Raw genomic sequence first — 14,136 nt, 5'->3', positions numbered from 1 at the left:
GAAGCTGGCACCACTAATTGCCATTAACATTAACTGAAGAATCTACTCGGATGAGCAGAGAAATGTCTTCAAGAAAACTCTAAGAGTCCAGTTGCCTTATTTAAACACCCTTTGACTTGTTTTAAGTGTTTGGTCTTTCTTCATTCTTGTGAGACCTGTGCTGCAAAGTCGGTGAATATTGTCAGCCATCCAGGTCAGGGAATATCTAAAACAAAATTAAAAGTAAAACTATCCGGACTCTGCTCAACTGCTCATCTAAGTGGCTTCTGATATTCCAAAGTGAACCTTACTGGAAATTGATATATGTGATTTCATATGAATGAAAACCATGGTTGTTTTGCATAGACACAATGTCATCAGCCTGATTGACATCACTAAATTAATATAATAGAAGCAGATAACCAATATGGAGTCACATTTTCAAAGACGCTACCGACAGCCACTTGGGATTTGTTCATCTTCTAAACTCATTGTCAAGCAGTAATGCACATTAGACGAACCCTAGAAGAGGACCATATATTACAGTTTCATAGTAAATGTCGCCACTTCAATAACATGAAACACATGTACAAGTCATATGGACATTAGTAGCAATCAGTCATGATGGCATTATTTGAGGGACATTCATTTTACAGGGGCTCACCAGCAGAAACAAAAGTAGGTGCTAGGACATTACATGCTTTGAAATACCAGAGGAACCTGGGTGAAAGGAATACCTAACTATAGCTCTTCCTATGCTAGGCATACGCTAGAAAAAGATTGTTAGAATTATAATAGCTCAATTGCCATTGCTAGTGTTTGCCATAAAACAATCCATTTTTCTCCTGCAGCTGAACAGAGGACAGGCCAGACTGCGTATTGAGGAGATTAGAAGAGAATACCGCAACATTACATCCTTAGTGGGCCAATCTTTGTATGTCAAGGCCTCTGTGCTCACCAAGACAGGTAAGCAGATTGTTAACCCTTTACTCATCAGTACATTTGATATAATCTTTAAATCCCTACAAACGCAACACACAGTGACTATCGTTTTGTCGTGCTGGTGTAGACACTGCCTATAATCATATCAGTTGAATGCTCAAACAGTGAGACTAAACTCCCCAGTGTGTTGTAATCAGAGCACTGTTTGTTAGTATCAGTTGTGTCATCTGTGCAGATCTATAGTGTTATCTGAGGCTCTACCAGTATAATCAGAAAGTACTTTATTGCCAAGTATGTTTGCACATATGAGGAATTTCCTTGGTGTTTGTTGCAAAAAAATAAAATAGTAAATATATACACACCCAAATTACATATAATATACACTCGCCACTTAATTAGGTACACCTGTTCACTTCTTAATACAAATAACTAATCAGCCAATCATATTACTGCAATTCAATGCATTTAAGCATGTAGAGGTGATCAAGACAACTTGCTGAAGTTCAAACTGAGCATCAAACTGTTGATCTACTGGGATTTTCACACACAACCATCTCTGGGGTTTACAGAGAATGGTTCGAAAAAGAGAAAATATCCAGTGAGTGGCAGTTGTGTGGATGAAAATGCCTTGTTGATGTGAGAGGTCAGAGGAGAATGGGCAGACTGGTTGGAGATGATAGAAAGGCAACAGTAACTCAAATAACCACTGGTTAAAACCAAGGAATGTAGAATACCATCTCTGAATGCACAACACGTCCAACCTTGAAGAAGATGGGCTACAGCAGCAGAAGACCACACTGGGTGCCACTCCTGTTAGCTAAGAACAGGAAACTGAGACTACAGTTCACATAGGCAAAACTGGACAACAGAAGATTGGAAAAACGTTGCCTGGTCTGACGAGTCTCGATTTCAGCTGCGACATTCGGATGGCAGGGTCAGAATTTGGTGTAAACCACATGAAAGCATGGATCCATCCTGCCTTGTATCAACGGTTCAGGCTGGTGGTGGTGGTGTGATGGTGTGGGGGATATTTTCTTGGCACACTTTGTTCCCCTTAGTACAAACTGAGCATGGTTTAAATACCACAGCCTACCTGAGTATTGTTGCTGACCATGTCCATCCCTTTATAACCACAGTGTACCATCTTCTAACGGCTACTTCCAGCAGGATAATGCACCATGTCACAAAGCTCATAGCATCTCTGGTTTCTGGAACATGAAAATGAGTTCACTGTACTCCAGTGGCCTCCACAGTCACCAGATCTCAATCCAACAGAGCACCTTTTGGATGTGGTGGAACGGGAGATTCTCATCATAGATGTCGACAAATCTGTAGCAACTGTGTGATGCTATCATGCCAATATGGACCAAAATCTCTGAGGAATGTTTCAACCCCTTGTTGAAAGTACGCCATGAAGAATTAAGGCAGTTCTGATGGAAAAAGGGGGTTCAATCTTTTACAACAAATTATACCTAATAAAGTGGTCAGTGAGTGTATACCCTGTATATACAACTACAAACTAGAATATAAAGCAGACCAGATTTGTTGAAAATAAAATGTTTTTTTCCCCCAGTATTCAGTGACTTTTTAGTGCTGAAAATATGAAGTTTTTCACATTTACTCCCAAATGACTGTAGTTTTTCACCTTTACAGGGAGTGATCTGGTTGAGGCTGAAAAGACTGGGATTAAAATTGTGCAGTCTCCTTATGTAGTGTTCTTCAAAGACATGCCAAAGTATTTCAAGCCGGGCCTGCCCTTTGACTTCACAGTAAGGAAATCATCCTCTGTGTTTTCAGTTTGCTGCAGTTCTAATCGATTCATTCTGAATAAAAATGTCAGTGACATTAAAAAAATGTATTTCCAGATCCAGGTGAAACATCACGACGGTTCTCCGGCTCGTAATGTTCCAGTCAAAGTGAATTTGCTGGACAAACCGTTTCTCGTTGCCTCCGGCACCAAAAGAGCTACCGTCAGCATGCCCAACCGTCAACACCAACAAACCATCATAGTGAGTATGACTGCATGATGTTTCAACACTGTGCTGCTGAAACGAATAGTTTAGTAATGCCAGGCCAGGACACAAAACAGAACTCAGATGCAGAGTGAGACACAGCTGAAGTCAACTTTAAAAGAAAAATCACTCCAGACAGAGGAAAGGCAACAAGGCAAAAGGACAAACAAAAATACTCTGTAAAATATTCTACAAAGAAAAAACACTGCAACTGAGGGAAACCAAAAATGAGACAAAGTACAAAGAAAATAAACAGGTAAGATTACTTAGCATGATGCTGTGACAAAATGCTGGGGGTGACCACATGTCAGAACAGAACACAACAAAACACTCAGGACAAGGGAAGATGCAAACAATATATACATGCATGCAGGAAATGGGGAAGGGCAAGTGACCTGAAACGAGAGTTGTTACTTTACAAAATAAAACAGGAAATGGCAAAACAAAGACAGAACAAAACCAAAATATCACTGTGTTGTGACAAGGACCCCCAAGCGGCTGGAGAGATTAAATAGGGATCGCTATATTAAACTTGGCCTAGGGCTATTGGTAAATATATATTATTATAATTTTTCATTCAATATTATGCTATTCAAATACACAGATTCAAATATTATTTTGTTTTTAAACATGTGCAACAGTAAGGTGGCCGTGCAAACATAAACGTACCTGACATAAACATACATAACTAGTATGTGTGCGTGCATGTGTAATTGACAGATAAACAAACTGACAGATTCACTTCAAACATATCTGAGATATGTTTGCACACAACTTATCCTTGGATAATGGATGCTGATGGGAGCAAGCTGCACTGTTAAAGTCAGCGTCAATATGTGGCCTTGTGGTTGGCTCAGCAGCTGCAGGGGCAGGGCCTGGTGTGTACGGGAAGCTTAGATTGACATGTCTCAGCTAGTGCGGCTTTCAGTGCGTGGTTGAGACAGCTCCTGCATCGCTAAATGAGTGAAGTGCTGACTGAAAGATAACATCTTCTGGCTCCATATATCCCTTCACCAACATTCATTAATGTGTATTTAAAGAAATTTAATTTGGGGGGGAAATTTTAAAATATATCAAAAACATCTGACCAACCATACATTTTGCGACAACCCTGCAGTACCTCCACGGACCCCTTAGGGGTCACAAACTCCCTGTTGAAGACCTTTGCTTTATTGCATTGATTAGGTAGTATTGATTAGGAACAACTCTGACAACTTACTATTAAAAAACAAACAGTACTTTAATATTCTGTGTGCTGCTTTCTGGACTTTTATCTATGTTGTGTTGTCATGTGGATGTTTGTCAAGAGCACATACTACACACTCTTCAGTTCATAAAGACCATTGACTGTATGTACTATGGACAAACCCATCGTGACGTCACCCGTTGGATTCTGAATCTCGAAAATGTAGCCCGAAGTGGGCGGAGCCTGCCGTCGCCATGTTGGATGAGCTTTACTCCGCACACACTCAGATACTCCAAATATGGATATGGTTTTCGGGTTGGGGCGGAGCTAAAGTAGCCTGAACGTTGAAACCAATGGTTGAAACCCACCCACCCAACTCGGCGCTACCGGGTTAGCTCAGGCTACCAAGCTAGGCTAGTCGCTATCTGAGGTGCTAGCAGACGGCTAACACGGCGACCTCGCTCCCGGTTTGATGCCATTTGTCCCGACTAAAATATAATATATAATACATTAAATACAGTTATGATTTAGAGATGTATGTCTTTGATTAAAACATATTATCATTCTGTTACAAGTTATGAGTCACATTTGACATCTGGACTATAATAAAAATCGGCGATGGAGTGATGACTTTCAAAGTGTTCTCTGCCCAGATGAGAAGTCCCGATGGACACTCAAAAGTGTCCCAGTTTCATTGAAAAAAAAGAATTACATTGCTAGATGCCGGCGACTTCATCAAATCAATTGTATTTGTATAGCCCAAGGGTCGCAAAACACATTTTGCCTGATGACAAAGTCGCCTGTTAACTTAATAGCGAATCTGGCTACGTAGATAAGACACAGCACAGCAGAAAGTAGGATTAACTCTTGCTCATTTAACATTACTTGACTCGTGAGTGGTGGCACTGGAGCCCTAGCAGCAGCGTACCTCCTGTTCGGAAGATATTTTCATTCTTTTGCCCGAATAACAACTTAAAATTGTTGGTTGGACTTTCTTTTTCTCTCGTGTTGTCTTCGTATCACCATGAATATTTCATACATGGGGAGACACTGGAGGCGGGACGCACGCGCAGGTCTGAGCGGGAGGGATCGCAGACAAACGTCGCTATTTTTTACTGCTAAATTGAGAAAATCTACCACATTGTCGTGTTTATAATACTTAACATTCATTATCAATAATGCCAATACGCATATTACATAAGGGATAATGCCTGACGAGGTCAGAAATAACATTTCTTTTTTTCAGAAATAAATGGACAATGCAGAGGCTCCCAATTATAACGTCTTTTCAATAAAGTAACGTTACCCATTCTGTCATATAACATTTTTTCCGTATTTTACTGTAACATTGGTCGTATGGAAAAAATAACGTGAACGAAACAGTAATGTTTCGTACTTTACGTGGTGGATTACTATTTCTCAAATGACACACTTCACTTACAAGTACTATTATTTACGTTCTGACTTCGGTGGCGGTTTGATAGATAGCCTCCCGTTAGCCTGGCTAACAAACCGGAGCCTAACTGGAAGGCTAGCCTAAGGCTAATTCATTAGATAGTTAACTTCAGCTACCGGACTGGCTATATTGGGCACTGACACCGACCATACCGGATGGTCTTGTGAGAGGTATAGGAAAGCCGAAAATTATTATTTTTTATTTAGAATGATCCAAATGGACCAAAACCTCAAACTCAGCCGAACGCTTGTCATTCGCTCAGGTGAGGACTAGCAGAGAGGCCACGGCTAGCAGCTAGCCGCCTCTGGCAGCGCCTGTCACTCAAAGCGGGAACGCCCTTAATTATGCAGAATTTTAAACCTTATTGAAAAATAAACGAATGAGTTACAAAAAATTCACCCGCCGCACAGTTGTCACGAATAGTGAAATAAACCATTGAGACCAAAACCGTTTTTTGAACCAGGCTTTAAACATGTTTAATACTGCTGTAAATTTGGGCTTTTTAACATGGGGGTCTATGGGGATTTGCTCACTTTTACAACCAGCCTCAAGCGGCCACTCGATGAACTGCAGTTTTTTGCACTTCCTACATGGGCTTCGAGCTCAGCCCCGGAGGTTGCCACCTGATAAAGACTAAAGTCTTTAGTCCAGGTTGACAGCAAACAACAGTAACTTTGCAAATGGAAAGATGCATTGTCCCCAAGCAAAGACCAAGAGATACGGAAGCACTCTGACCCAAGTGATATTTATCCTAGTAGAAGATGAATCAATGAACACAACATGTGGGTAAGAGGAAGGAAAATACCTCCACATCAATTAATTCTATTTTTTTGTCTTTTTCTTAGGTTGAAACCACACAGACTGGACTGAGACCAGAGCAGCAGGCCAGGCAACAGATCATCGTTCAGCCTTATGTCCCCTTTAACCAGCGCAAACAAAACTACCTGTACATCTCCACAGGAAAAAACACGGTGTCTGTTAGAGAAAGGTTCGCCCTGAGCCTCAGCATCACCACCGCAGAGAAGAAGCATAGAGACTTTATCAAACATGTGACGTACTTGGTGAGACAACCAAAAACAAATAAAAAAAAATAACCAGACACAGATCACTAAATAAACTGTGAATTACCAACTTTCTATCCTAAATCTCTTGTCAGGTGCTCAATAAAGGCAAAATCATAACTGCTGAGCGTGTGGCTGTAACGGGTCAGCTGGTCACCACCGTGAGTTTGTTGATAACGCCAGAGATGCTGCCGTCTTTTCGCTTTGTGGCTTTCTACTCTATTCCCTGGACAGAAGGAGAGGAGGTGGTGTCTGACTCAGTCTGGATAGATGTGGTCGATTCCTGTGTTGGAGGGGTGAGTGCACCACTTGGTCTTAGAGGTGACAGGCAAAGCTGTGATTTTCTATTTTTGAAAAAATCCCAGTGCGTGTGTGACTATTTTATTTTATTCCTTTCTCTGTGTTAATAAATCCCACATAAGACCAAACAGAAAGTCCTTAGAGATGTGTTGATAATTAATAAATTATCATTTCTTAAAAAAAAAGTGCAATTTGGGCCCTTTGCTGTCTGGTGTCTGCCAGCACACCAGCATGTGGGCATTCCCTAAATATGGGTGAGATCATCACCAGGGTCCAGAGTCAGAGTCCAGAGTCAGGGCCCAGAGTCAGGGCCCAGAGTCAGGGCCCAGAGTCAGAGTCAGTCTCGCCTCCCGAGAACCACCACCCCAGTGCAGGAGCAACCGCAGGCATAGGCGCCCATGGCAGGTGACAGCAAGTACCTCCAAACTTGAAGTCTGGATCAGCGTAGGACGGCCTTGATAAAGTACACATTCATCACAAATGATGCAGGACAGGCTGAGCAACCCAACTAATACACACACACACACACACACACACACACACACACACACACACACACACACACACACACACACACACACACACACACACACACACACACACACACACACACACACACACACACACACCTCTTCATTTCATTGTCCTTTTGATGCATTTTTATTTTATTCATTCTCTCTCACAGCTCAAAGTTGGGCCAGTAGGTGGCACACCCAGAGACTACACACCTGGGAATAAGTTTCGTTTTCAGATCAGAGGTGACCCGGGTGCAAGGGTTGGGCTGGTGGCTGTGGACAACGCTGTGTATCTTCTCAACAAAGACAGACTTACTCAGACGAAGGTATGTGGGCAAGTTTTATAATGTTCATTAAAATAAAAATGTAAAAATGATCAAATGAGCTAAGAAAATTTTAACAGATTAATAGATCAACAATAATAACCTTTATATTATCTATCTATCTCTCTCTCTCTCTCTCTCTCTCTCTCTCTCTCTCTCTCTCTCTCTCTCTCTCTATATATATATATATATATATATATATATATATATATATATATATATGTGTATATATACTGTATATATATATATATATATATATATATATATATATATGTGTATATATACTGTAATATATATATATATCCCCTACATACATACTACACACACACACACACACACACACACGTATAACATACACACATTACCAAAGATAACACAAAATATTAAAAATTAAATAATGTGCTAATTTTTTTTCTGTTTCTTCAGGTAGTGGGCTTGTTTGGCGATCTCTGAATTAGTTTGGTTAAGTGCTCATTTTTGTTTCTTTGGCACCTTTCTCAGGTTAATGCTTCACAATAAATGTTCCACAATAAAATAAAATGGAAGTGCATTCAATAAAGTTCAAACAGAACAATAAAACCCAGATTGGAATAATAAACATATATATTTGCCACTGACCTGGTTCAGGTGCAGGTTCCTCTTTTGCACAGAAGCAACTGGAGAGAAAAAATAATAGATCAGTTACAATTAGAGCAACGCATGGAAGTATGTATGTTCATGTCATTTCTTTCAATTTTTCGTTTTTACCAGAAACGTAAAGGATAATTCTAAAGGAAACATTCAAAGCGGCTCTGCTAATCTAGACGTTGGTACCCTTTAGCTTTATGTTTCCTGCTGACAAACCTCACAATTACTGCTGGTTTGTCTCTGGCGTTTCTTCTGGGCAGAGTGTGATAAGCCTCAATGTCATCACAGTCCAGCTCTATGTTCCTGGACTGCAAAAAAGCGGCCACCTGCTGCTCTGTTGAGCTGACATCCAGTTCTCCAGGCTCTTCCCCGTTAATGGCGGTCACCGCATGAGCGTATGACTGGGGTTTTATTTCAATCCCAGTGATGATGATGTCACTCATCCTGGTGTACTGCTCCAGGTCGGCAACTCGATTTCTCCAGAAAAAGCGATCCTCTTTTCCTCAACCTGAGCGGCTGTGGCTCAGCAGGTAGGTAGGTGGGTGGGTTGTCCACAAACCGAAGGGCTAGCGGTTCGATCCCCAGAATGTGCCATGTGCCGAAGCGTCCTTCAGCAAGACACTGAATCCCCAGTTGCTCCCAGTGCAACTGCCACTGGTGAGCGAATGGTTGGATGTTTCTCTGACTGTAAAAGCGTGTTGAGTACCTTTGAGTGTGTAGAAAAGCGCTATATAAAAGCAGCATTTATCATTTTGGATGCGGAGACTTTCACCTCCTACACCTGTGCCAAAATGCCCTTCTGCTGCAGCCTGACAGCAGAGACGTCTTGTGAAAGGAAGTCGAACGACTTTTTAAACTCATCGACCTCCTCAGCTCTGGGAGCCTTCTTCAGACCCATATTCTGTCCGGTTGCTATGCCTCAAGTTATTCAAAGAAAAATGTAGACTTTGATTCATTTGTCAACAACATGTGTAATTATTTTAAAATGTAGCATCAAGTTGACATAATCATTTTCAATTGTCATAAAGAAACATATGTACGGAACTGCAAAACAAATTTGTGAATATTGGTATTTTTTTTAATTCAGATTTGGGACATGGTGGAGCATGGTGATATTGGCTGCACCCGTGGTGGAGGCCAGAACGCCATAGGAGTGTTCACAGATGCGGGACTGCTTTTTTCTTCCAGTGCCGGGGTCAAAACCACAATCAGACAAGGTATCTGGTTCACAAGAATACAAACATTCCTCTTCTTTTGCCTACATAAAAGAAATGGGGTTGAGGGTTTAAACGAAGTGTACGTAGCTACACTACAGCGTTTGTGTTTTTTTGTATATGTTTTATTGATTTTCTGAAAATTTTTTACCCCACAGGGATACAGCACATATACATGTCATTTCAATTTACAGTCATCTTCAAAACATAGGGTGCATTGTTCATCATTTACATTGACTTATTCTTATTTCATCCCATCCACCCACATATCCCATCTCACAATGGAAGGCCATTGTCATCCCTATTCCCATCCCCACCCACACATTCACTCACCCATAGGGCCACAGGTTACTGAACACAAAAAGAAAAAGAGGGAGAAAAAAAAGGAAAACCATAAAATAAAAGAAGTAAATACTTAAATTGTGAAACAGGTTAGGTTCCATTGGAGTCAAAGAGAAAAGAAAAAATAAATATGTAAATAAACATGTATGCATTCCAACCTAATCGTTATCAAGGGGTTCTTGCAAAGAATCGTAACAATCCAAGAGCGGTCTCCATACCTTGAGAAAGGATTGGGAGGATCCTTTAAGTGTGAACTTGATTTCTTCTAATTTTAAGAAGTACATAACATCTTTGATCCAGTGAGAAAAGGATGGAGGCGTGTGTTGCTTCCATTTGAAAAGGATCAGGTGTCTAGCGAGAAGTGTAGTGAAAGCTAAGATAACATGAGTTTTAGTTGGTAGGGCCGCTCGATATTGCTCAGGTGTTACACCAAAGAGGGCACAGATAGTATCAGGATCTAATCGGGTTCCAAACATCTCACTAAAAGCTTTAAAAATACTTGCCCAGAAGGTAGAGAGGTTCGGACATAACCAGAACATGTGTATTAGGTCTGCAGGTTGGCCTCTACAGTGGGGACATGATGGGTCAAGGTTCGGATAAATCTTTGCCAACCTAGCCTTGGTAAAGTGGACTCTGTGTACGACTTTCAGTTGGATTAGGCTGTGTTTAGCAGACGTAGATGAAGTATGTATCAGATCTAAAATGGAGTCCCATTGATCATCTCTGAGAACTGCTCCAAGGTCAGAGTCCCAGGCCTTTCTTAAGTTTTCAATGGAGTGTGGGTCAATTTTCTGAATAAGGTCATAGATCTGGGCAATCAGTCCTCTGCTGTCTGATTTTAATTCGAGGATACAGTCCATGTGTGATTTTGAGAGTTTATTTGGAAACGAATGGAATGTCTTTTGTACAAGAAGAAATGTTTTTTTAAGTAAATTGTAGGCTTGGGATAACTGAGGGAAAGACGCAAATGTGTCTCCTATATATAGGCTATGGGCTGATGTGATCCCTTTGTCAAACCATTGGGTAAATGTAGGGTCTGCACAAGAGGGGGTAAATTCATCTTTATAGGGGAGAGGGTAGAAGGACCTTGTAATGCTTTCTAAATTGAGCCCAGATTCTTTTTTTCTTTTTTTTTTTTGCATTTGTCTGCATAGTTGAACACCACAGGGTGTCAATATTATATGAGGTTGATGCAGTTATATTCTTGCAGCTGAAAGCTTTATTACTTCAGTGCGTGAGTGTGACCATCACCAGCCCTCCCTGGGAACTGTCCTATTGAACAAAGGACAGAAAAGATGCAGAAGGATGGACAGTGGAGGAGAGGCATGTGGTGCTAGTAGGAACTAGTGGAGTGTAGGGTTCTTTGCTTCCCAAGTCACCTCACTCAAGTATGACTGGGTACAGTCATCTCTGGAGAGATAAGAGAGTCCAGGGGGGTAAGGGTGTCCCAATGGAAGGAGAGAAGTCTGCCATAGGGCACGTAGTGATAGAGTGAAAACAATAATCCAGCCCTTAATAGCCGGGACTCATCAATTCTTCTTGATGTGATCCAGCACGGGCTGGCAGGTGACAACACACATGCATGTGGGCATTCCCTAAATATGAGTGAGAACATTACCAGGGCCCAGTCAGGTCAGAAGCCCCAGCGCCCGAGAACCTCCACCCCAGTGTGGGGCGCATGGGTGACAGGACCAGAGAACCACCGTAGCCACGGGGCAAGCCACACCCCAGCGCAGATGGCGAGCGATGACCAACACCCCCAGACCGACCAAGCGAGCACAAGCCGGTGCAGGCCAGAGCAGCCCCCCATACCCCCCACACCCCTCAGCCACCGCAGCCCGTCCACCCACCGCCGCCAACACCCCCCCCAAAGACCCCACCCCCTGCCCGCAGGGCAGCCATGGACATCTCTCCAGCCGAGAGGACTTCCCCAGTAACCCAGCAAAGCCCCCGCAGACGGGCACCGGCCCAGTGTCCAACCAGGGACGGGCCATCCGAGCAGGGGGGCCAAGGTGCCAGCCCCATGCCCCTGGCGCACCCAGGCCAGGGAGACCACAGGAAGAGGGAACCCCCACCCGCCAGGGAGAGACCCCAGCCCCCCATCGAAGGGAGAGGGGAAGCACCAAGCCACCACCCGAACCAGTCTATACCGGAACAACCGGGTACCCAAGGGAGCCGCCACAAACCCGTCGCCACGCAGCACCGGGAGACAAAGCCCGGCCAAGAGGACACCAGAGACCCTAGGTAGGGGCCACAGACCGCCAGCCCAAGATGCCCCTGCTAGCGGAGGACCAGGCCCCCCAAGCTGAGCCAAGGGATAATGAAAAGTGACAGTGTCCCTATAACTGTGCTTCCTCAGTCCCTGACGAAGAAGCATGCCCCTACACCGTGACCCTGTGACCCTGGATGTGGTGTGGTGCATTAAGACAGGGGGCAAACAGGAGGGTCAGGTGGGTCAGAGGACTGCAGCACACTACTGTCCTGCAGCCTGCCCTGACCCTGACTGATCCTGGGTGGACCCCTAAGGTGAGGTGTGTGGTGTACCTAGCCTTGGTTGTAATGAGCGACATAGTGTATGGTGGAGTGTGAGGTGAGTGCAATTTAGGAGGCAGGCAAGTGAGGGCCAAGTCCCCGGCAGCAGGGCGGAGGCGCAACAGCAGCCCATGGGACCCACAGATGGGGCGAGGGCCCCCAGGACTCAGGAAGTCCCCCGACCAGACCCCGCCCCCAGCCCAGCACAGCAACCAGGATGCGACAGACCCCCAGGAAACCCCGAAGAACCAACACCGACCAGCCGAGCAATGGCATCGCCTAACCCCCCATCCACCCCCCGGGGTAGCAGGGGTGCCCCCAAGGCAGACGGAAACCCCACCCCCCGCAGTTCCCCCAGCCCCAGCGCGACGGAGCGACCGGACACGCCCAGGGTGGTATTCAGGCAGCCCCCCACACCCTCAGGCTCCGACCCCAAGGCGCCAGGCATGGCCCCGACCGCCGGGGCCCCCCGGAGTCCAGGAAGGCCCCCCCGACCGGCGAGGGCCCAGCCACCAGCGGAAGGGAGGAGGGGCCGGAGGAGGAGCCGAGCGAAGGGAGGAGGGCACCGCAGAGGGGAGGGAGAGGAGGGGACAGGGAGCCCGCTAGCCCAGACCGCCAAGGCCCACCAGGAGATCCAGGGAGAGTTGGCCACCGATACACCACGACCCCAGGAAAGTGAGCAAGCACCGAAGCCACAGGGAACCCCAGGCAAGTCTCCAGTGCCACCCCACGTGGGGGAGAGGGAGGCCAGCCGGGTAAACCGCTCAGGGCCGGAAGTCAACCCAGGGGTGAGAAGGAGTAGGGCACCCCTAATGCATGCTCAAGGTGTTGTGGTCCGGGGATCCTCCTTAGTGAACCTGGATGAAGAGGGCAATAAAATCTTTTCCATAACGACAGTCATCACTGTGAGAGAAATATTATTATAGCATTACAGTAAGTGGAACAGATGTGGCAAAAGCGAGCAGGCAAAGTCAAGATGTAAATTAAGGTTGAGGGAGTCGCAGAATACAGACCATTTTTTGGCAAACAGAGTGAACTGATTTTTTCGGGTAGCAGATATTTTCTCCAATGATATATAATCGGAAAGAAGTTACAACCACTGGGAAATGTTTAGTGACTGTTTGTTCTTCCAGTTCATTAGGATTGTTTTCTTGGCGATGGTGAGAGCTACAAGGACAGATTGTGATAGATGGTGAGGAAGACTGATTGTTTCCAGGTCAGGGGTTAATGGGATTCTGCAGTCCAAAATTAAGGCGAGTTTCTGTGTTACAAGTGACCAGAAGTGCTGTACCGGAGAACAGAGCCAGAGAGCGTGGATATAAGAATCTGAATAGTTTTGGGTGCATTGCGTACATTTGTCGGATGGGAGAAGCCCATTCTATACATCTTGTATTGAGTTGTGTGTGATCTGTGGAGTATTTTAAACTGGATCAGCTGCAAATTCGAGTTTTTTGTCGTTTTAAATATATTTTGGCAGATCTGAGTCCAGAAATCAAAGTCTGTAGACAGGGAAAGATCAGCTTCCCATTTTGATATTGGTACATGTATTAAATGTGTGGTTGATAGCAGCTTATATATTAAAGAGAGGGTTTTCTTCTTTTTCGGTGTGAGTTTTTTAATGTTGGTGACGAATTGTGGTGGCTGTAT

General features: G+C 44.2%; 1 protein-coding gene across 1 annotated transcript in view; it reads left to right on the top strand.

The window, feature by feature from the left end:
* LOC125003456 (complement C3-like) overlaps positions 1-14,136 on the top strand; it is a 46,037-nt gene that overhangs the window by 6,002 nt on the left and 25,899 nt on the right. The window contains exons 10-16 of the mRNA XM_047577412.1: positions 831-945; positions 2,575-2,690; positions 2,787-2,930; positions 6,421-6,636; positions 6,732-6,932; positions 7,622-7,777; positions 9,489-9,618. Of these exons, the coding sequence (XP_047433368.1) occupies positions 831-945; positions 2,575-2,690; positions 2,787-2,930; positions 6,421-6,636; positions 6,732-6,932; positions 7,622-7,777; positions 9,489-9,618 (1,078 nt within the window). The remainder of the gene's footprint in view (positions 1-830; positions 946-2,574; positions 2,691-2,786; positions 2,931-6,420; positions 6,637-6,731; positions 6,933-7,621; positions 7,778-9,488; positions 9,619-14,136) is intronic.

The sequence above is a fragment of the Mugil cephalus genome, chromosome 2, assembly GCF_022458985.1.
Source record: "Mugil cephalus isolate CIBA_MC_2020 chromosome 2, CIBA_Mcephalus_1.1, whole genome shotgun sequence".
NCBI lineage: Eukaryota > Metazoa > Chordata > Actinopteri > Mugiliformes > Mugilidae > Mugil > Mugil cephalus.
The sequence above is the reverse complement of the archived record's forward strand: the minus strand, read 5'-3'. Positions and strand labels throughout refer to the sequence as shown.